Raw genomic sequence first — 25,622 nt, 5'->3', positions numbered from 1 at the left:
CTTACGGAAATTCCGAAAAACTTTGTTCGTCAGACTGTCCGCTGAAACTGTCCGCTGAAGCCCACACACGAGCAGACTGTCCACTGAAACACTGTTCAGCGGACAAAGTTGGACGAACAGTCCGCCCGTGTGTACGCGGCCTTATTTATGAGGACGAGGCCCCAGGGTGTCACTGGCTGGTCTGAAAACTCCTGACAAAAAGGTAATTATAGGAACAAAATGCACATGAGTGGGAGATTACTGTAATACTGATTACATTACTGGGCCTAAAATAAAGTCTAAAATAAAGTTTGTTATGAAAATCAAAAAGTTTTATTTAAATTTAAAAATTTTAGGAACATGTCCCTTAGGGGAGGGAGAGAGAAAGAAACCAGGGAAGGCAAATGTTCATCACTTATGGACAGGGCCGCTTTAACCAAACACTGATCTCTGTTCCTTCTGTCCCATACAGACATTGTTTAAAAATATTTCAGAAAATGTAGGTAGCATTAGAACCTCATACACATGGGCATGCGATTGTAGGCATTTATATATAGAACATTTCTAAGCACGTGGAATCCCAAAGGTGTTCTATTGGGTTGAGGTCAGGACTCAACTTGGAACTTGACTGGCCTGCACAAAGTTCTGACCTCAACCCGATAGAACACCTTTGGGATTAATTAGAGCTGAGACTGCGAGCCAGGCCTTCTTGTCCACATCAGCGCCTGACCTCACAAATGCACTTCTGCGATAATGGTTAAATATTCCCATAGACACACTCCTAAACCTTGTGTACAGCCTTCCCACAAGTTTAAGCTGTTATAGCTGCAAAGGGTGGGCCAACTAAATATTTAACCCTGTGGCCTAAGACTGGGATCCTATTAAAGTTCATGTGTGTGTAAAGGCAGGTGTCCCAATACTTTTGGTAATATAGTGTATATCTGGATAGATATGTTTTTCTCAACCACCTGGTCTTGGCCTCCCTCCTACCAGGTCTTCAGCCAGCTGCAGAGCCCCTAACTTCCCACAGGGCCTCCAGGCTCCCATAATGACCTTCCATAGTGGACCACTGTGACCCACAGTCCCTAAAGTGCCCACCAAACTCCCACGGTGCCCCCAGCCATTAAAACACTCTCCAGTCTCCCACAGTGCCCCTGAAAAATCCTCAACCTCCTAGAGAGATCCCCAACTATTCCTAAGACACCATTTCCCACAGTTTCCTCCAGCCCCCTCCTGAAACCTCATCCTCTGCAGAGCCACCAGGCCTGCTACAAAGTCTCCTTACCTCCTCCTGACTAAACCAGTGGATCCCAACTACAAATCTCCTAATCTTCCACAGGAACTTCCACCTTCCTTAGTGTCCTACCATAATGGACTGCAGTGCCCCACACCCATCCAAAGTGATTGCAACCCCCCCACAGTACCCCTCTGAAGTGCTCAGTCTACAACCAAGTCCCGCATTGTCCCCCAACCTCCCACAGTGCCTTCCAGCCCTTAAAGTACCCTCCAATCTCACACAGTGACCCTACAAAGTCCCCACCCTCCTAGAGGGTTCCCCAACTCCTCCTGAGACCCCATCCTCCAGTTTTCTCCAACCCCCTACAGAAAACTCATCCCCTACAGGGCCACCAAGTCTGCTAAAGAGTCTTCTGACCTCCTCCAGACTAAACCAGTGAATCCCAATTGCTGCCGGGCCTCCAGCCAGCTGTAGACCCCTAATCTCCCACAGGACCTTCCAGCTTCCATAGTGCTCACCAACCTCCCACAGTGGCCCTCAGCCCCCTGCAGAGCCTACATCCCTCCATAGTGTCCACAATCTCAAACAGTGTCCCATATTCCCCCTGAACCTCCCACAGTGCCCCACCAGCCCCCTACAGTGCCACTGTCCCTCTGTGATGCCCTACAACAATGTCTTAAACAATGTCTTGCACTGCCCCCCAAACTCCCACAGAGCCCCCCAGCCCTTGCATTGCTCTCCAATCTTCCACAGTGTGCCAGCCTCTTGGAGAGACCCGCAGCTGTCGATCCCTCACAATATGCCCCAGCCCCTTCCAGAAACCTTATCCCCCACAGGGCCACCAAGTCTGCTACAGAGTTCCCTAACCCCCTCCAGAATTCTCATCCTTCCACACAGTAACACCCAGCCCCATCCAAAGCTTTCCAGCATTTAAAAAAATATTTTGTATTCCCATACTTGTATTGTGCAAGTATAAACATTATTTTACTCTGTTGGGGCATGGAGGGTTTTGGAACAATTTATTGGGCTCTTGTCTCAAAAAGGTTGAGAACCCCTGAACTAAACCTTTACATTTCCTGAGTATGGGTAAATTGTTAGTCTTCATTATAATTGAATTGTATAATTGTATAAACAGCAGCTGTAAGAACATATAAATAGCCTCCGTAAGGATATTTCACAATATTAGTAAAAAAAAAAAAAAATACATCTGTTCTTAATGGAGTTGGCACACTTAAGTTGGCTTATCCAAATCCTGGAACTTCCAATCCAGCATTTATCTCCATAACATGTTTTTAAATTCTTACAAAATACACCATGATTGTTGCTAATGGGAATTTTTGTTAGACGGTCCTGTAGGAAGGTGAAAGCTATATTCATTGATTACAACAGTAGCGTTCTTTAACATCTCATAGAACATGGACAAGGTTTTTTGGTAAAGATCTCTGTTTAGAACAAATGATCGGAAAAGATTAAGAGGTTCTGCTGTGTGGAAGTGTTCCGGTAGACTGACTGTCTCTGGAAGTTTGGAATTTCCAATCATAAAGTGGTTGAGTCTCTTCTCCAGCAGACATTTCTCCAGGCTCTTGAACATGTCCCGTAATCGATCTTCTAGCATGATGTTACTCCAGTCATAATAAGACCGTGTCAGTAGAAGATGCAAGAGGACTGTCTTTAGGTGGTAACTTGTCAGGCCACTTGGGCCAGTTATGTCACATTGCTTGGAATGCAGGAAAGTTATAATTTGTAGGCAACTGAGGTGGCATGCATTTCCTGGGAGATGTTTGGCAATATCTTTGAGAAACCTTCTCTCGTAAACTGCAAAAGACAAGTTCCAGTGAATGCTGGAGGCCAAGTCGGTTGCTCGGTCCATGCTGGGGAACTGTGAAATAAAGTACAGATCGGAGTCGTCATACTGAACCACCGGGCTGATGTTGAAACTGATGACTTTTCCTGATTTGAATTTGACTCTTAAAGCTCCTGGATAATCTAAGTGGTTGAAAGTGAGTTCAAACTCATACTTGTGTGATATCCTGCCCCAGGCCTTTGTTATGGCTGTTTGGAACCATTTCATGACCTGGTCTGTGTCAAGATAGTTGGATTCCTTTGAACATAATAGATTGACATCTTTGGTGACCTTCTTTTTGCTGCTTGGGTTGTGAAGAAGGCAAAGCATGTCTTCCCCAAGTTTTTTCCTGTCACAGACACAACCTGATTGATCTTCAGGCCCACAAACAAGAATTGTTCCATAACTTTGTTGATTGGGAATGATGGATTTGCTAGTAATCCAAGGTTGGCAGCAGAAATAGTAGGGTTCTGGAGGAGCAAATGGTACAAGCAAGTCACATATCAGTGGTTTATTGAGTCTCCAGTTTTCATACATGCTTCCCACACAGATGCTATCTTCAACTTCCATGTCTGCATCACGGTTACAAACACTTCTTAGAGCTTCTAGCAAATCATCTGCAAAACCCTCAACAAATTCCCTAGTCCGAGCCGCGTCATTGGTTGTTGTTCGAATATACTGGTCATGAAAAATAGCCAACATTGTCTTGCTTGGAAAAGAGACGCCATGGCAGCTGCTTCCATTGACCATAAAGTCATCCTCCTCTTTGCTTTGCTCCTGTGGACTCTTATCTAGGAAGTCTTGCCTCCACACTTCAATCATCAGAAAGACAATCATTGACATTACACTCCAGAAATCCCATAAAGATTCATCTTCGGTGGGCTTGCTCTCAGTTTCAGTGTCGTCTTCTGGGGGTGGCTCTTGACGAGATAAAAGTTGCTCAAGTTCCAGCTGCTGAAGCTGCAGGTTCTCTTCTCTTTCCTTCAGTTTTTGGATAATGAGGTCATCGGTGGTAGGTAGGGCAGAATTGTTACTGGGGAAGAGAAGCGGGTGGTTGACAATGGCCGTAATGACCACAAGGCACACTTTAAAAATCCCAGCTTGCATTGTGTTTCTGAAAGACAAGAGAAAGGTGTAATTAAAATGATTATGCTGTATGCCTACAAAGCAAATACGTTTTATTAACCTGGTTTAGAAAGATTTTTACATACAGTAGTTATTCATTTTAGATTGTAGTTTATTTATTACCTGTATAACTACAGATACGTTTGTAGCACCCTGTAGTGTGCTAGAAGTAGTATAGCTAGGATGTTTGATAGAGTAGGTAAATTTCCAGGCTTTGGTGTTGAGACTCGGGAGTAACTCAGAGCAGAGCTGATGACTCCCAGGCAGCATCACCAACACCTCCCACTTCTTTCCAGAAGATTCTAGTACCTTCTGAAGAGGAAGGAGGAGAGGAAAGGTGGAGCTGCATGAGGTATTCTGAGGAGCCATGACCAATCCCCAACTTGGATTGGCAGGGGGTAGACCTCCTAAAATACCCAAGGCCAGCCCAGTTGGAGAGGAGTTGTTCAGGAGGAAGCTGGAGATGGAGTGCTAGGCTTCCGGGGCCCTTGAGAGGGTGCTCCCCAGTCTGGGGGGGGGGGGGGCTTGGTTCGGGTGCAGACAGGACCTTCTAAGAACATGTGGAGGTGTTCTGGACAGGAGGCATAGGAAGAGCAGGAGAGGGTAGCGGAAGAGAGCACTACCGGGCAAGTCTCCAGGGAAGAACAGCAGGTCACAGCCAGGAGGGCTGGTGAGTGACACACAGTCAGGAAGGACTGGGGAGGCATGACTGAGTGGACTAGGAGATTGCAGCTTGGGATGGGTGCAGAGCCAGTGGAGTGGACTGTGGTGACATGGGCAGTGGAGAGAGGCAACTGCAGTTGGGAGGTCTGGCAGAGCCTGAAGATGTGGCACTGGACTCAGTAGCCAGGTGTGCAGCTAGCACCAAGACTACCTACTTGCATTTTTGCTACACCAAATGGGCCTACGGTCCCTGCCTGCAAAGGGCATTTGCTAAGGCCTGGCTGAGCCAGTGTCGGGTCTAAATCTCAGTGCTGGCTGGTCCTGGAAGTATGCAAACGAGTGATGTGCTGGACGTGTTGAGGAGAGATAGTATGCAAGCAAGTGTTGTGCTGGAGCTAAAGTGTGGGGGTGTATATTTACAGAAGTGTATATGCAGTATCTCACATAAGTGAGTACACCCCTCACATTTTTGTAAATATTTTATTATATCTTTTAATGTGACAACACTGAAGAAATTACACTTTGCTATAATTTAAAGTAGTGAGCTTACAGCTTGTATAACAGTTTAGATTGGCTGTCCCTTCAAAATAACTCTATACACAGCCATTAATGTCTAAACCGCTGGCAATAAAAGTGAGTACACCCCTAAGTGAAAATGTCCACATTGGGTCTCAGGTGTGAATGGGGAGCAGGTGTGTTAAATTTAGTGTTATCACTCTCACTCTCTCATACTGGTCACTGGAAGTTCAACATGGCACCTCATGGCAAAGAACCCTCTGAGGATCTGAAAAAAGAATTGTTGCTCTACATAAAGATGGCCTAGGCTATAAGAAGATTGCCAAGACCCTGATATTGAGCAGCAGCATGGTGGCCAAGACCATACAACGGTTTAACAGGACAGGTTCCACTCAGGACAGGCCTCGCCATGGTCGCCCAAAGAAGTTGAGTGCACATGCTCAGTGTTATATCCAGAGGTTGCCTTTGGGAAATAGACGTATGAGTGCTGCCAGCATTGCTGCAGAGGTTGAAGGGGTGGGGGGTGGGGGGTCAGTCTGTTAGTGCTCATACCATACACCGCACACTGCATCAAATTGGTCTGCATGGCTGTCGTACCAGAAGGAAGACTCTTCTAAAGATGATGCACAAGAAAGCCTGCAAACAAAGGGCCACTATTCCTCCCACTAATACCAATACTGTTCTCTAATTATTTTTTACTCCTGCTGACAACCAAGCCTGAGACATTGTTTACTTCCACTGACATTGGGGCATTTTGTATTCCTACTGGCCATAGTCCAGTACCCCTTAAAGTCTGAAGGACAGTAAATTGGCCTTTTTTTTTAGAACGTTTGGCGACCCCTGGTTTAAATCTGTGTTTCTCAACCAGGGTTTTGTGGAACCCTGGGGTTCCTCAAGAGTAAGGGTCTCCAAACTTTCCAAACAAAGGGCCAGTTTACTGTCCTTCAGGCTTTAGAAGAGCCAGACTGTTGCCAGTGGGAGTAGAAAATGCCCCAGCTTTTGCTGCAGTAAACAATACCTCATCATTGGCATCAGTAGGAGGAATAGTGCCCCACTGATGGTGTCAGTTGGAGGAATGCTGCCCTGTGGATGGTGTCACTGGGAGGAATAGTTCCCCATCGTTGGTGTCAGTAGGAGGGATAGTGTTCAATCATTGGTTTCAGTGGGAGATATAGTGCTTCATCATCGGTGTCAGTGGAGGGGAATAGTTTCCCCTCATTTATGTGAGTTGGAGGAATAGTGCCTTAAGGGCCAGATAAAAGCAAACAAAGGGACACATTTGGCTCCTGGGCCACAGTTTGGAGACCACTGCTCTATGGGTTGCTGGAGGTTCCTTGAGCACAAGTAATTTTTGTGATATGTGACCATTCACACCAATGGTGGTTCTAGCTATGTCTAGATAGATGGCCATTCCTCCCACTAACCACCAATGTAAGAAATTTTTCTATGGACCACCAAAATAATGTAACATGAGCGGGAAATATAGTAATTACTGACTGGGGTTCCCTGAGACCTGAAAGACATTTCAAAGGTTCCTCCATGTTAAAACGTTTGAGAAAGACTGTTCTAGGTTCACAGGACTATTGCAATGAACTGGACTAATGCAAGGCCACCCACTGCTGCCTCCAAAGGAGATGAGGAAGGATCACAAGGCTGGCCAGAAGACCCTTGGGTTTCCGGGTTTCTGCTTCCACCCCTTAAAAGTCCCCTGCCCAGTTTATATTTGTTTGAATTTGCATATATTACTTTCTTACAGGTTTTTAGTCTAGTCATATACTGTCATGGGTTCTTCTTCTGTCTTGGGAAGTGGGCAGGTCGTAAATGCTACAGATAAGCGTAATGATGAAAAGCTGTTGCCTGTGGCATTCTCCAATAAGCCATGTGTGACCTGATAATAATTCCCTAGGTGGCTGGACCTTGACATCCTGGGCTTACAGAAAGTGGGTTGAATGGCGCTGGTTGTCATTCAACCCCAAAGAGGGCAGATGCTAGACATCTGAACGGTGAGTCTGCAGGGGACAGCGCTAGAGAGGAGGAGAGCAGTGAATCGAGATATGCTTTTGTATTATAACAAAGACAAAGCTATTTATTTTTTATACTTTTTTACAGATTTTAGAATGTTTTCATACTTATATATTTTTAAAAATGTAAAAGTGGAGTTGGACTTTAACCTTGTCTTCTGTCTCAGCAGCCACAGGAAACCGCTCTACACCCAGCGCTTCCTAAATGTCCGCTGTACACAAAACAACAACTTCACGCTATGTCTCCAGGAAGGGCGAGGCCTCGGCTCCTGCACCCTCGCTAATCTCTCCTACACCTGACAGACGCACAGGGAGGGGAGGCCATTCGGCGTTATGAAGACACAGAAGAATGATATCTTTCCTGGCAGGGCTTACATTTTTTCATATGCATGAGAGCAATTATTTCCATTGAGACTGTCATTCTGTGCAACTGTGATTGAAAGGGAAACAATAATGGTTTTGGATCAATTTTTTATTAATTTGTTAACCCCCCCCCCTTTTTTTTGCAGATATGTTTTGAAACTGATTTTGCTTGCATGCTGGGCTCCATTTTCGTTTTTAAAGCGGACCAGAAACAAACTTTAATTGTGCACTGCCTCCTTCCCCCTTGCTCTCACAATTGTGCATTTGCATATTGATTTATTTTTTTTGTATTGAATAGAACTTTTTTAGCACTTCTGCATTTTTTTGGCTAGACAAGAATGACATGTGTGGCTTTCCTACACATGTGCAAAAGATTGCTGTTTTGGAAGTTCCAAAACTTTTCATACTTGCTGATGCCTGGGAAATCCCCTGCATGTGCACAGATGTGCTGAAGGGCTCAGCGGGAACCTAAAGGCCACAATATGGTGGTGCTGGAGGGTGGCATTGGAATCAAACAAAAGTTGACTTATGTTCGTCTTTTAAGCTGATCTTCACCCCGCAACCCCCTCCCCCCATTTTTTTTAACCCCTTTTTATTGGGGGCTGTCTTCTGCACAATTCAGATACTCACCCGACAAGCCGATCCAGCGCTCTCTCACTGAAATCCTCTTCTATTTTGCCACCGCTCTATCCCATGGCACTGTGTTTTTCTGTGGCGTTTGGCAGGCGCCGGCTTTTCCGGATTCAGCTGGCAGGTCTACCGATGATGCGCCACCAGGCCAACCCCCCTACTTCTATACTGAATGAATGAAAATTCCCCCTAGGATATGTGACGCAAAGGGAGGACAGTGTACGTCATTCGCCTAGGCGAATAATGACCAACGGGAGGGGATGTCTTGAACACTTAAAAACAAAAAAGTAGAAAATAAATAAGTAAGAAAAAAATGGCGCTATTTGGGGAGAGATGGGGAGGAGGGGAGGGAGTGGATAGAAGTAAAGATTGTCTGAAGGGTGAAGATCACCTTTAATTAGACACAGAACTAAACAAATAAATTTGAAAATGGAAAAAAGACCAAATAGTCCATTACTTTCTTTCCCTTTCCTTTTTTGAATCCACTTACTTTTGACCGACTGACTAGTTCTACTAGAAATCACTTCCAAGTATTACCTACCCTTTCTGTAACATCATACTTTCTAAGCTTAGTTTGGAACTTTTCTCCTGCTAGCTTGAAGTCAAACACAAAGCCTTACTTGAGGTTGAGCATTAACAACTGTAGTTCCTGGCACTGTTTTTGCGCACCTGGGAATTTGGGGTGTTCACCCTCACCTTTGGGTTTTCCTGCTCCTTCTGATACATTCTCCGTAATATAAAATAAATGACTAGTTCAGCAGGGTGGAGTGGGACTCTCTATAACAGCCTTTCTCAACCTTTTTACATGGAGCAATCCTTGCACTAACTTTGCGGGCTCAGGGAACACCTGCTAATAATTGTTATATCCAAAGCTCACAGTAGATTAGTGTGATGGTCACTGGGGAGAAACCTCTTTATGATGGTGGTCATTGGGAAGAATCCCCCCTTACATATCGCTAAAAAGATCAGTGGTTAAGTGGTTACCAATCTGAGAGGCAGAAATTTAATTGCTCATTGCTCAAGGAACCCCTAGCAACCAATGGAGGAACCCTAGATGAGAAAGCCTGCTTTAAAATGATTACAGCAATTGTTCAGGGTGGAGATACTACTTGCAGCAGAGAACCCAAAAATACCCTGGACCCAGTGGTTTAGAGGTTAGCATTTTTGCCTTGCAGCACTGGGCTCTTTGGTTCACATCCTGGAAAGGATACTATTTACATGAAGTTTGCATGTTCTCCCTGTGCTTGCCTGGGTTTTCTTCAACACTCCAAATACATTCTGGTAGGTTAATTTGCTCTTGTCTACACTAGCCCTAGTATGTGTGTTTATATGAGATAGGGACCTTAGATCGGCCTTTCTCAACCAGGGTTCCATGGAACCCTAGGGATCCTTTAGAGGTTCCTTGAGAAATGAGTAATGTCTGCCTCTCAGATAAGTTCCCACCGATACCATTGATCTTTTTAGCTATCTGTAAGAAGGAGGTTCTTTACAATGATAGAAGATGTAAGGAGCATGCTTCCCACTGACCATCATACTAATGTACCCTGAGTTGTAGATATAAGAATTATTACAGGGCTTTACTGCGGCCAGCAAGTTATTTTGAGGGTTCACCTGTGTTAAAAAGGTTAACCACTGCCTGCCCAGCCAATGGCAGATTGATGACAGGGCAGTGGCTTTCCCGTTCTGTCTGGACGTCATATGATATCCTTCAGAATGGGCCACTCGTGCACGCCCCCGGGGGTGCACGGCACAGCGATCCATGATGTGTGTCCCTTGAACACACTACATCACCGATCATCGTAAAGAGCCTATGACGTAGGCTCTTTATCATGTGATCAGCTGTGTCCAATCACAACTGATCACAGTGTAAATAGGAAATGTCTGTTATCAGCATTCCTCACCTCACAATGACAGCGTGCGAGGAGAGGAGAGCCAATAAGCAGTTTACCTTAGTGGGGACATGCACACAGATAATCAATGCAATGATTATCAGTGTAGACCCATCTGTGATGCCTGCCAGTGCCCTCCACTGAAGCACACCAGTGCCCACCAGTGATGCCAATCTTTGCCCATCAGTGATGTGAATCACTGCCCATCAGTGCCACCTATGAGTGCCCATCTGTGCCGCCTATAAGTGCCACCTATCAGTGATGCCAATCAGTGTAGTCTCATCAGTGCACATCAGTGAAAGAGAAAAATTACGTATTTACAAAATTTTATAGCAGAAACTAAGAAAAACATTTTTTTTTTTCAAAATTGTTGGTCTTTTTTTGTTTGTTTACCAAACAATTAAAAACCCAGTGGTGATTAAATACCACCAAAAGAAAGCTAGGTCTCAAAAAAAATGCTAAACATTTTTTTGGGTACAGCGTTGCATGACCACGCAATTGTTATTTAACCACTTGCTTACTGGGCACTTAAACCCCCCTCAGTCCCAGACCAATTTTCAGCTTTCAGCGCTGATGCACTTTGAATGACAATTGCGCGGTCATACAACACTGTACCCAAATGAAATTTTTATCTTTTTTTTCCCACAAATAGAGCTTTCTTTTGGTGGTATTTAGTTACAGCTCAGAGTTTTATTTTTTGCTAAACAAACAAAAAAAGATGCAAAAAAAAAAAAAAAAATCATGTTTTAATAGTTTGTTATAAAATTTTGCAAACGGGTCATTTTTCTCCTTCATTGAAGTGCGCTGATTAGGCGGCACTGATGGGCTGCATTGGTGGGCACTGATGGGCTGCATTGGTGGGCACTGATAGGCTGCATTGGTGGGCACTGATAGGCTGCACTGGTGGGCACTGATAGGCATAGTTAAGGCGGCACTAATAGGCACAGATAAGGCGGCACCAATGGGCACAGATAAGGCGGCACTGATGGGCAAAGATGGGCACAGATAAGATGGCACGGATGGGTGGCACGGATGGGCACTGATAGGTACCACTGATAGATGGGACTGATGGGCACTGATAGGTGGCACTGATAGGTGGCTCTGATCGGTGGCACTGCTGGGCACTGCTGGGCGGCACTGCTGGGCACTGATGGGCGGCACTGGGGTGCAGCACCTTTGAGGCAGATTGTGGGCACTGTGGGTGGCACTGCTGGGTGGCACTGTGGGCACTGCTGGGTGGCACTGACGGGGGGCACTTACTTTTATTCAGGATGGCACTGCAGGGGGCAGGTGGGCACTGGCAGGGGGCAGGTGGTCGCTTGTATTGCTGGCCGTGATCGGCTTTTTGATGTCCCGATCACGGCCGCCGGTGATCGGCTTTTTTTTTTTTCTCGCGCTGTCAGCACAAGGAGGAATAATAGCCGATTACCGGCTCCGTTCTATCACATGATCAGCTGTCATTGGCTGACAGCTGATCACGTGATAAGGGGTCGGGATCGACCCCTTGCACGGATCGGTGATCAGGCAAGTCTCATGGACTCGCCGATCACAGAGCGCGCCGTGCGCGCCCCTCAGGGGGCACGCAGGCCGCTCGTGCACGGGACGACGTCAATAGACGTAGTCCCGGAAAAGTAGGTCCGCGCTAATGCCGTCATTTGGCAATAGCGCGGATCCCAAGTGGTTAAAGTGCAAAAGCTGAAAATTGGCCTGGGAAGGAAAGGGGTAAAAGTGCCCAGTGTTGAAGCAGTTAAAAAATGCTTCCTTGGATTGTGAGCTCCTTGAGGGTAGGGAGTGAATAGACATCTGTAAATTGTCGGTGCTATATAAATACCTGGAATAAGTAAATAAAACAGGTAATTGAAAATGAAACTAAATGCAAAAGTGGGAACAAAATTGGGAAAGTGGTAAACCGCTAGTCTGCCGTAAAACAAGGAGATGCCGCACTGCCTCATTTCCAGGTTTGGACCCAATGCAGCGGTAATTGAAAGCTATTGTCTTGAGACTGGCAAAGATTGGCTTCCATTGTGCATGGCTGTTGTAGGCCACATGACCTAATGTTGGGATTGGTCACATGACCTGGACCCAGACTGCCAAGAAACCCTAAACTGGTCAAACAGTTGGGTCTCTGACATCTACCAAATGCAAAAATATCCAGATATTTGGTTTCATGGCAGCATCTGTCAAATTTACCATTGTAACCTCCCCATTGAGAACGTCTGTTTGATGATGAAACGCGTCTGGAAGGACGTGCAGTGATGTCACTGCGTTGTCTAGGAAGGAGGAAGGGCTCCTGAATGCCGGCCAGCGTTTTGATTTTATATGTTCATATACTTTTGATACATTGTATTATTCTAAATTTTAATAAATTCCATATCCATACGGTATTACTCTATGGTTCTCAGTTTTCTTATATGATCCATGTTGCTACGTATTATAGACCAATGGTTATACTTACTGCGAGGAGGCTGCAGTGAGGGTTGTTTTTTACCGTGTTTAACGATCTTTGGCTGGGCGAATATGAATGCTATTTGTTTGTTACCATCTGGTAAGCAGCTTTTATATTGGTGATGGTACCCACTATTTGCGTGGAGCACAGCGGTGGTCCAATATGGACATTGGCATAAGAAGAGTTTGTTTATTCAAGTTTAACATCATTCCTTTTCTACATCTATGAACTGCAATAATCACAGTGCAAATATCATTTATTTCACTATTAACAAGTCACTGAGATTTTCACTTGATTGTACAGTATTTGCTTTTATACATATATTGTTTGGATACATTCCTCGGGTATTTCACTATCAACTATACATATATTGTCTGGGTATATATATATATATATATATATATATATTGCTTGGGTATTTCACTATTAATTTTCAATTTTTTCAGTTTATTTATTTTTTATTATTTTTTTGTGTGGCCCAGTTTTCTTTTGTTATCATTTTTATTGTGTTTAACCCACATTTCTGCTGCCTATTTGTATTTTTATTTAATTTATGTTTTTAGTGTTAAGACTATTTCTTTGGGTCGGCACAGTTTTTTCTATTATGTTTAATGTACCAGGCATAAAGCTGAACTCCAGGCAAAGAGCTAAATTCATATAAGGAAGATGTTCCAGAGGCCAAATAATTTGCATTTCTGTCCATCCAGTTCTGAGATTTACACAGCTGGATTGATTGGTGTCTTTATTTGACCCTATCAACTATACTATATTACCAAATGTATAGGGACACCTGCCTTTACACGCAAATGAACAGTAATGGCATCCCATTGCCACTATAACTGCTTCAACTCTTCTAGGAAGCGCATTGGCCCCATAGTTCCAGTGTAAGGAACCCTTAAAGTGTCAGCATACCAAGACATTTGGACAATTTCATGCTCCCAACATTGTGGGAACAATTTGGGGATGGCCCCTTCCTGTTCCAACATGACTGCCACCAGTACACAAAGCAGGGTCCATACAGACATGGATGAGCGAGTTTGGGGTACAGGAACCTGACTGCACTTCTGGAAGAATGGTCAAACACTCCCATAGACACACTCCCAAACTTTGTGGACAACCTTCCCAGAAGAGTTGAAGCTGTTATAGCTGCAGAGGGCGGGTCAACTCAATATTCAAACCCTACAGACTAAGACTGGGATGCCATTAAAGTTTGTCTGCATGTAAAGGTAGGCGTTCCAATACTTTTGGTAATATAATGTATGTAACAGCTCTCTCTGGCAGGGCAGGAAACCTGTTTTTTTCCTGCTGTGGTTAAGTAACACTTTAAGGTCTTGTCCCTCCCCCAGCCTGTGATTGGACAATGAAAGGAAAGCAGCACAGTGATGAGCTCTCTCTGCCTATCAGCAGGCTCCTTGCAATACAATAGAGAAGATTGGCTCCCTAAACTGCTTCTCCCTCCCCAATCTGAGCTCTGACTATACATGACTGTGAGAGGCTGATACCAATTCAAATTTAGGAACTTACTGTATTATTATGATAAATCATTATGTATTAATGATTACAGAGCTGCATCTGTGTGTTTTTGATATTATTATTATAATAGAGGATTTAAATAGCACCAACAGTTTATACATGAGGGCAGACAGTACAATTACAATTCAATACAATACAGAAAGAGTCTGAGACCTGCCTGGAGTTCAGCTTTAATAGTGTGCTTCTTGTACAAAGTGCAACAGGAGGAGTAAGACTCCAAGATTGGGAGGCAGAGCCAGAAACTCTGATAAAGACATGCCACCATGCAGTATCTGATAGAAGAGAGGCACACGTGTTATTTAGAAGCATCCACCCATATCTAATATACCAGTTTATGAGAACTGTTCCTTTAAGAACTGTCTCGGGTCTCCCGCTGAGCTCCCTATTTTTGTTATTCTTCGATCTTACCTCGACCGCGCTCGCTTCTCTGCAGAAAATCCACATTTGACATTCCCGTCTTCTCTCCTCAATACAGAGCAATTATCAGGGTGGAGCCCCACCACCTCCACCCAGATCCAAACATAATGTTCAGCCGATTTGGATCTGGAACTTCCAGCTGAACACACCTTGTACACTTCACCCCCAGCCCGCGCTCTGCTGGATAAAGTCATTTCTACTTTGCAGACAATGTCACCCCCCCAGGCTTGTAGACAGGTGCTATACATGATTACTAACCGTAACATTTACTGTAATAACCACTTTATTGTGTATAGACAATATTTAAAGTGGACCTACAGAGTTTGCCAGACACACAATAAGTGTGATCAGATGATTTTAACCAATCATTGTGTGTTAATGATGTATTGTATAGTTTTAAAAAATATAATTGCCCTTTTATATTATTAAAGTACAAAGGCACTTTTTGCTTCTTACTCAGTAGTGCTGCACAATGGGCATGTCTACTGACCCTCCTATAAATTGCTATTTAAAGCCAAACTTGCTGTTATAGCTGCAAAGAGTGGGCCAACTCAATATTGAACCCTACGGACTAAGACAGGGATGCTTTGACCCCCAAAACGCATTGCCAGTTTTATATTACCAATGAAAAGTGTCTTGAATGCTCTTCTATTTGGATTTTGAGCTTCTTTCTACATTTCTGTGGTTTGAGTCACTGTAATAGCTAAAGAGGAAGTAAACCCTGATGGGCTTTACTTCCTCTTTATTCCCCTGCAAAGTAAAAGCATAATGGGCTAGTATGCATTACATACTAGCCCATTATGTGACACTTACAAAGCCCACGATGTCTCCGCTGGTGGAAGTGTCTATCTTTGCCCCTCTTCCTTCCGGGAGCCACCAGTCATGGCACATGCTGGTGGAGAAACGGCACGGATGTCCGTTTCTTCACTGCGCATGCGCCGATGACCTCATCAGCACACTACAAGGTAAACATTTCCTAAACGGTGCATGTTTAGGAGATATTTTCAGTACATATAGGTAAGCCTTATTACAGGCTTTCCTATATGTAAAAATGTCTCAGGGGGGGTTTACAACCACTTTAACTGGTTTCGGACCTCAATTCTGATTTCATCAGTTCCCCTTTTAGTCTTGTTACTTCAACAGAATCAAACTTGACCTCCTTAAAGTAGAATGCCACTCAAATAACACCAAAGATGAGTACCGATTCTTACAGACACTCCCACAATCCTCACGTAGGTGAGGATGATGGCCCTAGAGCCCACCCCCGGCCCCTCTACCCTTTCCTTGCCCTCTCGCAGCCTCCTGGGTCATGTAACATATTCCAGGAAGCTGGAGGACCATTTAAAAGCATGCACATGCGTAGCGGGGAGCTGGCTGTGATTCCTCAGGAAGCCGTAGGAGGCTCCCATATCCATGATGGTGGCGCTGTGGACCGCAGCAGTAAGAAGAACCAGTTGTGGGAAGACAGTACTGGATCCCAGGCACTTACAAGTAGCTGATTTCCAAAATTCAGCAGCTATAGTATTTGTAGCAGTTGACTTTTAAAAAAAGTAAAAACTAACTGAAGTTCCTCCTTAAAAGGGATTTCCACCTCTCATCTGCCATCTGGAGCCTACTCTACTTTTATCGGTAACTTTAAAGTCTGATTCCAAACCATTTTTTTATGTATCAGACAGAACCAAACCAACATTTTTATTTTTAGTGTTAGAAGGGTAGAGGTTGCTTGCTATGTCTGTGTTACAGAGATTACACCTCACTTCCTATGTGGTCACTGAGACAGTAAGCCATAGGAAATGAGTCAACCAGAAATTCTAACATTTTCTTACTTTATTAAAAACTAAAAGAGATTTGTTTGGATTGGGCTTTAAAACCCAACTCTGGACTATTTTTTATGGTCCCCAGCTGGCTTAAAAGTCTTCAACCTGCAGTACTTCTCTTCTGCCACCAGCTACCCTCTGTCTTCCTGAGTTCATTGACACTGGAAGGAAGACTGAGGACATCCTGTGAGTACTGATGAGCTTAGACATGTTCAGATCCTATTAAGAACGCACCTGCTCAAGCCCACCAAAAAGCTGTCACTTGTACTGGGCTACCAATCTGCGGCTGGGGCATTGGCTTTCTCTGCATCCACACTTATACAAGGGTGCATACATGTAGCTGCTGGGCTGGAAATGTCTTGGCTGCTTATGATTGGCCCAGTACAGTGGCAGATTCCTTGAGGGCTCAATCAAGCAGGTCCTCACTGGGATCCAAACATGATCAAGCTCATCAGTACTCAGTCTTCCTTCCAAAGACAATAAACCCCGAAGACTGAGGCTATCCTGTGAGTACTGATGAGCTTTGACATGTTTGGATCCTAGTAAGAACCTACCTGTGCAAGCCCGCCAGGAAGCTGTCACTTGTACTGGGCCAATCATCTGTGGCTGGGGCATTGCTTGCCTTGTAGCCGCACGTATACAAGGATGTATGCATGCAGCTGCAAGGCAGGGAATGCCTTGGCCGCTTATGATTGGCCCAGTACAGTGACAGCTTCCTGGAGGGTTTGCTCAAGTAGGTTCTTACTGGGATCTTAACATGTCCTAGCTCATCAGTACTCACATGATGTTCTCAGTCTTCCTTCCAGCATCAATAACCCCAGAAGACTGAGGAGATCCTGTGGCAGAAAAGAAGAACTAGAGGGGACACCTCTAGGTTGAAGACATTTTAACCAGTTGAGGACCATAAAAAATAGCCCAGCGTTGGGTTTTAAAGTCCAGCCCAACCAAATCTCTTCTCCCCCCCCCATCTGCCGATCAGTCCGGCACTTACCCCATCTAGGTGGCGGGTGACTTGCAGAGGATTGTGGGCAGCAGCTCCGGTGTACTCAGCGTGGCAGGTGGCGGGCTGTGAGCAGCGGCTCCAGTGTCCTCAGCGTGGTGGGCTGCGAGCAGTGGCTCCGGTGTCCTACCCTCCACGGCTTCCACCGTGCTTTTCCTCTCTCCTCCTTGGCGTTCAATAGGATCGCCTACCATTTTGGCCAATCAAGAAATGGGTCTCTGACTCGCTTCCTGATTGGAGGGGGGGAGAAGATTTAGTGTGAAAATAACGAATATTAATTCGCTATCGTCACACAACTGGGAGAGCTCGGAGGCCAAGTGGGCCGCCACTGCTCCCTGGCCAGTGGGGAGCTGAGCTCAGAGCTGAACTTCTGGAATTTTGACTATAATAAATTTGAATTCTATTCAATTCAACCAAATTTGGAGAATCTGAATCTAATTCGCCAACTAAAAAAACTAAACGAATTTCGAAAACAAATTAAACAAATTTAACGAAACAAAATTATTTATATAATAAATCCAAGCGAAACAATTTTTTTTCATTCTGTACATGTCTATTTGGGACTAAAGAACACTCTTTCCTCAGTGTAGGGTGAAGGTGTTCTGTAGTTCACACAGAAAGCTGAGCAGAGATGAAAACACTGCAGAGTGCACAGGGCAGCACTGGATTTCTGGCAGGATTAACCACTTAAGGACCAGGCCTCTTTTTCGGACTTGGTGTTTCCATGTTTAAAACAGTTTTTTTTGCTAGAAAATTACTTAGAACCCCCAAACATTTTATATTGTTTTTTTTCTAACTCCCTAGAGAATAAAATGGCGGTCATTGAAATACTTTTTTTCACACCGTATTTGCGCAGCGGTCTTAGAAGCGCACTTTTTTTGGAAAAAATTCACTTTTTTGAATAAAAAAATAAGACAACAGTAAAATTAGCCCAATTTTTTTTTATACTGTGAAAGATAATGGTATGCCGAGTAAATTGATACCCAACATGTCACGCTTCAAAATTGCGCCCGCTCGTGGAATGGCGTCAAACTTTTAGCCTCAAAAATCTCCATAAGCGACATTTAAAAAATTCTACAGGTTGCATTTTTTGCGTTACAGAGGAGGTCTAGGGCTAGAATTATTGCTCTCGCTCTACCGATCGCGGCGATACCTCACATATGTGGTTTGACCACCGTTTTCATATGCGGGCGCTACTCACGTATGCGCTCGCTTCTGTGCGCAAGCTCGTCGTAACGGGGTGTTTTTAATTTTTTTTTTTTCTTATTTATTTTAATTTATTTTATTTATTTTTACACTTTAAAAAAAAAAAAAAAAAAAAATGGATCACTTTTATTCCTATTACAAGGAATGTAAACATTCCTTGTAATAGAAAAAAGCATGACAGGTCCTCTTAAATATGAGATCTGGGGTCAAAAGGTCCTCAGATCTCATATTTGGGCTAAAATGCAAAAAAAAAAAAAAAAAAAAAAAAAATCTGACATTTAAAAAAAAAAATATACCTTTAAGAGGTATGGGCGGAAGTGACGTTTTGACGTCGCTTCCGCCCTCCTATGGTATAGAGACGAGTGGGGGCCATCTTAGCCTCACTTGTCTCTATGCCCAGCAGACTGAAGGACCCGATCGCCTCCACCGCTACCGACGGCTCCGGTAAGCGGCGGAAGGTGCGGGAGGGCGGCGGGAGGGGGGGTGGCACCTCTCCCGCCGCCGATAGCGGTGATCTCGCGGCGAATCCGCCGCGGAGACCACCGTTATCGTACAGCCGACTGCCGCCTGAAGAGATGGACACCTCGGTTGTGGCAGCAGCTGCTGCCGTTACCGAGATATCCCTCTTCAAAAAATGGACGTACATCGTCGTGCGGCGGTCGGCAAGTGGTTAAAGGGATTGTAAAGTGAATATATATATATTTTTTAAAATAACAAACATGTTATACTTACCTCCGCTGTGCAGCTCGTTTTGCACAGAGTGGCCCTGAACCTGCTCTTCTGGGGTCCCTCGGTGGCTGTCTCTGCTTCCTCCCGCAGGTGCTTCTCACGTTCATGCGAGCTCCCTCGCATGGTGGAAAGCATCTGCGGGCGCGCTCCCGTGATACAGCTGGAGGCTATAGCCACTCGCTGTATCACACGGCCCCACCCCCCCCGGCGCTCTGCGTCAGTGGATGTGATTGACAGCAGTGCGAGCCAATGGCTGCGCTGCTTTCCATCCATCCACTCCAGCCAATCATCGGCCAGGATGAACGGTGGAAAGGACGGCGGGGGAGGAGCGCGGGATTTTCGAGGGGTGAGGTAAGTAAAACGGGGGGGCGCCGGCACTGTCAGATGTTTTTTCACCTTAATGCATAGAATGCATTAAGGTGAAAAAACATTTACCTTTACAACCCCTTTAACAGGTAATTTTTGAAAACTCATCATAAGTGAGTGCTGCAGAATGCTGATGTTCCTTGCTTTATACTGCGTATGTGTCTTGGAGTGATTTTCAGCATGAATGAAATCACATGACATACGCTAGGCGGCTTTTAGCAGCTGTCACCATGCAGTACCTAGGTGTAAACCCAAAGGAAGAAGCACTGATTGTACTGATAGGCTTTTCAGAAGTTATTGAAGGTTGGAGGAAAGGCTATAGCTAGCTATGAGCAGCACATTGGCTAAGTGGTTAGCACTTCTGCATGGCAGCACTAGGGTTGTGGGTTTGAATCCCAACCACAGCACTACTTGCCTTGGGTTTGCTTGTTCTCCCTCTGCCTGTGTGGGTTTCTTCCCACACTCAAAAGGCATGCTGGTGGGTTAAAGAGGTTGTAAACCTAGAATAAAGCTTACCTTTAGGTATTGTAAATATCTCCTAAACGGCGCACACTAAAGGATCAGCCGCTTGTGCCGTTTCTTCAGGAGCGATTACTGTGACTGTCGGCTCCAGCGCGCATTTGCGGGAGTGACATCATGCGGCTCGGTCCAGTCACACAGCCTCAGAAGGAAGACCAGGGGAAGTGGCCTGCAGCGGGGACGGCACGGGCTTCGTTTGCAGTTAAGTGTCATATAATGTGCTAGTATGCTATGCATACTAGCACATTATGCCTTTACTTTGCAGGAAAGGGGGAAACAATTGTATTGGAAGAGTTTACTTCCTCTTTAATGGTCTCCTGTCGCAGTATATGTATGAATGTGAGTTAGGGACCTTAGATTGTCAGCTTGAGGAGGGACTGATTTTGGATGTATAATAAGAATATGTAAAGCGCTGTATAAATTGATGGCTCTATGTAAGAACCTGTAATAAATTAAAAAAAATAATTGGCATAGGTGTCAGGTGTCAGGTGCCAGACCCTCAGTTGTGGTCATGTGCACTGCTCTATGCACACTACAAATCCCATAGTCCATTTCAAGAGCAAGAAAGAGAGGGGGGCTACATTCCTATATACAGTGGGGTTATGGAGAACAAATGTAGCCAATTGGGAGATTTGAAGGGGGCTGAGAGCAATAGAAGGGACTTTTTAAAGTTAAGCATACATATTTGAACAGGATTTTTTCTTTTCAAATCAGAGATTGTGTCACTAAAAAAATGCTAACGCTTGAATGCAATTTTGCAACTTTGACATGTGTTAGTAAAACTGTACATACACTATATTGTCAAGAGTATTGTAACACCTGCTTTTACACTCACATGAACCTTAATGGCATTCCAGGCTTAGTCCATAGGGTTCAATATTGAGTTGGCCAACCATTTGCAGCTATAACAGCTTCAACTCTTCTGGGAAGGCTGTCCACAAGGTTTAGGAGTGTGTCTATGGGAATGTTTGACCATTCTTCCAGAAGTGCATTTGTGAAGTCAGGTTTGGCTCGCGGTTTGAGGTTGAGGTCAGGACTCTTTGCAGGCCAGTCAGGTTCCTTCACTCCAAACTCGCTCATCCATGTCTTTATGGACCTTGCTTTGTGCACTGGTCCAAATCATTTGGTGGAGGGGGATTATAGTGTGGGGTTATTTTTCAGGGGTTGGGCTTGGCCCCTTAGTTCCAGTGAAGTACTTAAGGCATAGGCATACCAAGACATTTTGGACCATTTCATGCTCCCAACTTTGTGGGAACAATTTGGGGATGGCCCCTTCCTGTCCCAACATGACTGGGCACCAGTGCACAAAGCAAGGTCCATAAAGACATGGATGAGCGAGTTTGGGGTAGAGGAACCTGACTGGCCTCAACCCGATAGAACATCTTTTGGATGAATTAGAGCTTCTGGAAAAATGATCAAACATTCCCATAGACACACTCCTAAACCTTGTGGACGGCCTTCCCAGAAGAGTTGAAGCCGTTATAGCTGAAAAGGGTTGTCCAACCCAATATTGAACCCTACGGACTAAGACATTAAAGTTCATGTGCGTGTAAAGGCAGGCGTTCCAATACTACTGACAATATAGTGTATCACCGCAACTACTCTGTGTATCCAGGTAAATTATACCTGGATATTATAACTCTGCACATGCAAAGTTTCCCACACATGCACAAAGGCAACTGTCAGGGAGGTCCCAACCCTTTTGCTGCCTTTGCATATCTGCAGAAAACTCCGGCATGTGCACAGATGTGCCAAAGAGTATAGTTCTGCAAAAAAAATAAAAAAAATAAAAGCTAATAAACGCTAAGAAATGCTGAAAAACGCTGCAGAATTTATTCTACGGGTACAGCTAATGCTTTTTTTGATAACGTCCCATGTGCATGAGGTAAGGGAACACAAGAGATCTTTTCACAAGAGAAGATCAGAGAAGATTACCAATAAGATATTTTAGTGCGCTTCCGCAACATCTGTCATAATGTTACAATGTCCGTGTAATAATGTTACAACATGACACCGAGTTTCCTCTGAGTTTGGCCATAGCAGTGACCGGAGATCATAACCACATATGCCTTTTTTTGGGTCAGAAATGTAAAAAAAAAAAAAAAAAAAAAAAAAGATTCTAAAAATCAAACCATAGATTTTTATTATTTTTATTTAATTTCAAGAATTTTTTTATTTTTAAATATTTTATTTTGAATAAAGCTGAACTCCAGGCACCATTAATTTCCATTTAAATATACTCCTTACTAGCCACAAAGGTCATGCAGTGCGTTCCTGTGCGCTTCATGGTGTGAGCTGACCCTAAAGAGGAATTTCAGGCCCCGTACTACTGGCCCTTCACCCCCTTTGGTGGTCCGGGACATGCGCGTGCGACGCAGATGGAAAGAAAAACCAGGGGACTAATTTTTTTCCCACTCTTTAGTCTTAGTTGCATCCAGAATGAATTTGCACCCATTCCATGAGTGTGCAGAAGTGCCAAAGCGTTCTGCCCATCCTCCAGTACCCAGGAATGGCCTGTGGCAGATCTGTGCATGCGTGGGCATGATTAGGGAGGTACAGGACTTTGTGTTAGATCTGTGCACATGTCAAAGAATGAGCATGTGTGCAAAACTAACAAAGTGCTGCACCTTCCTAATCACGCCATGTCTTTGCGGTGCCACATCGATTTGAAAAAGTAGTTCCTGCACTATTTTTGGCAATTTTGGGTGCGACTTGAATAGACATCTGTGCATGAGGCCACACAGATGTCTTACAAGTCACACTGACATGGATCTTTCAAATTTTGCAATTTCAGATGAAGTTGCACCATTTCAAAGCCACAGTCAATGTGAAGGGCCGATTCAACTGTCTGCAACAAAGTGTCCCTACTGGAAGATTTCTTCTCTATTCCTGTTCTGGTGACAATTGTTATTTTTGGTTCCTTCCTCACTTTCGGTCCTGGTGATGGTGGTCACCAAGATACACAGGGAGGGTGTATGTCCCTAATGAGGACAAACAGCAAAAAAAAATAAAAAATCTAGACAGGGGTACTAACCCTCGCCACTGTATCCTAAATCAAAACCAAAATAACTAAAGAATAAATAAATAAATTATAATAATAAATACAATTATTCATAAAATTATCATAATAAATACAATAATAAATTCAAATATAATAATAAATAAAACATTTTGGCTTTATATACACTTCAAATGTTGTGTTAAATATTTTTAAATCTGGATCTTTCATTTAGGCTAGGTTAACATTTGTTTGCTGCAGGAATGCAGGCAAAATCGCACAAAAATACACAACCCTTTTGCAGGTGCACTGTGGCGTAATTAATTCTTAGTTGCACCCCAAAACATCTTGCTAATCTGCTCATGTGCCAGAATGATTGGTAACAAAGTACCATGGGTTTTGGTGCAGCACAATTAAAAAAAATAAAATAAAAAAAAGGCGCTCACACTTACATGCGATTTTTGCGTGTAAGGCAGCCCACTGAAATGAATGGGCAACCATAAAATATGCATGGTTGCAACTGCATAGGTATGAACAGAGCCTCATTTGGATTGCAGTTGAAGGGTATTAAAACCAAGGGGTTGAGCCGTGTTTCTATTTTACCCTCCTTACAATGGAAATGCCCCTGAACAGGGGGTTAAAACATACCATGGCCATGATACTTTACTTAGAAGCCACAGCAAATATGACTCCCCCTAGTGGTGTTCGTGGGTATCAGCGCAACTGATTGGAGCATTTTCAGAGCCACTGTGTGCAATGTACGTGATTGTGGTGTGCTGGTGCTGCATTTATGGTGGTGAGGAAGTAGCATATCGCCGTCTCACCACCTGACAAACACTTCTGAAAAGTATTCCACTGCAGAATTTTTTTTAGAGGTGCATCAATAACAGCTTCTGCATTAAACACCTGGTGATCCTGCCTTGAAAGTCCTTTTCCAGGCACTTCCTGATATAGGGTAACAGCTGCCTCCTATCCCTGCTACTGTGTTATCACCCTCTCACATGCATCCCTGGTGGGGGCTACAAGCAGCCATGCTAGCACACATTGAGCAGGTATGGTCACTACCAAAGCATTGATGTGCAATCCACACTGGAGCGAGTGCATGTCTATAGGAAGTGGCTGAATGAGGATGCAGGAGATCAGCAGCACACAATGAATAAATGTAAATCTGGCATTCACTGCAGGTGAATGTTCCTGGTACATATGTTTAAAATAACAGTGATGGATTCACCACCACCAGTGAATGTTTAGTAAAAGTTGCATTCATGGCTTTATAAATATGCCCCTATATGCCATTATGTTCGATCTAAGTTTTGTATGGGCCTTGTATGGGTCCTCTCTGACATACTGGGATATGGCCTCACATGTGACAGATGCAATTTTTAAAGAGACAGAATTTAGTTTAAAGACAGTAGAAGGTGAGTGATGGAGGGGGTGATGGAGGGTTCCCTTACCTGGGGACGGTGTCCCTCTGTACCTGGTCTCAGTCCATGTCCCAGATGTTGGGTGGTAACGGTGGCAGGGTGCTGGGACCTGCACAGACTGGGTTCCCCTCTCCGCCGCCCGCTCTTTCTCTCTCTCTGACTTTCTGCAGTTTCCTGGATGTCATCACTGATGAAAAAAAAAAAAAAAGTATCTGAGAAATCTGCCTGGTCCTTCTTAAGGTGGACCGGAGGAGATAGCAATGTCATAGTGCCAATACTTTACCATATCGCCTGCACCAAGTTTTAAAGCTTTGTTAAACTGTGCATATCTTTTCAAATACTTCTTGTAATTATTTTCTTATAGGATAAATTTGGGACTTTATGTAGGGGTAAATAGTAATGGATATTATCTCTTTATTTTTTTCATCATCAAATGAAAGCTGACCCGAAATAATCTTTTTTTTCATTTTAGCTGTATGTTTTCTTGTCAATAACATGACCCAACACCAAAAAGACCAAAATAAATTCTATATAATATATCAATATACGAAGATATAAAAATATATAAATATAATTCAATAATATTTGTTGTTTGTACCAATAGTAGGACCAAGAAACCACTAAGGGATCTAGTTATAATAAATATGCATAGTAATTCACTCTGTGAATGTGCAAGTACATTCATTCTGTTTAAAAGCTACAAAAAGAAAAAAAATATATTCTATTTGGATATCTGCTGTGCTGGACAAATTGCTCTTCATTAACTTAAAAATAAAAAAATATCATATTTGACCACTAGACAGCGCTAAATATCATAAGAGATTCACGTCATCATTTTTGCCATCTAGTGGCCAAATGAAGTATTTTCTGTTTTAAATCAATGAAAAACATCTGTACAGCA

At 43.9% G+C, this 25,622-nt stretch overlaps 1 protein-coding gene across 2 annotated transcripts; it reads right to left on the bottom strand.

The window, feature by feature from the left end:
* Window positions 1–289: 289 nt before the first annotated feature.
* Window positions 290–24,916, bottom strand: ITPRIP (inositol 1,4,5-trisphosphate receptor interacting protein). Of its 2 annotated transcripts, none has more exons than XM_077455089.1 (2): window positions 24,752–24,916; window positions 290–4,173 (listed from the first exon to the last, which is right to left on the bottom strand). In XM_077455089.1, the coding sequence occupies exon 2, from the start codon at window positions 4,164–4,166 to the stop codon at window positions 2,541–2,543; it is 1,626 nt and encodes a 541-aa protein (XP_077311215.1). In that variant the 5' UTR covers window positions 4,167–4,173; window positions 24,752–24,916; the 3' UTR covers window positions 290–2,540. The 2 variants fall into 2 exon arrangements, with proteins under 2 accessions (XP_077311215.1, XP_077311216.1); XM_077455090.1 differs by lacking the exon at window positions 24,752–24,916 and adding an exon at window positions 14,654–14,792.
* Window positions 24,917–25,622: the final 706 nt, after the last annotated feature.

This window comes from Lithobates pipiens, unplaced genomic scaffold, assembly GCF_037356315.1.
Source record: "Lithobates pipiens isolate NorthernLeopardFrog02 unplaced genomic scaffold, aLitPip1_a1.2 Scaffold_25, whole genome shotgun sequence".
NCBI lineage: Eukaryota > Metazoa > Chordata > Amphibia > Anura > Ranidae > Lithobates > Lithobates pipiens.
Note: the sequence above shows the minus strand (reverse complement) of the source record. Positions and strands in the feature narration are given on the sequence as shown.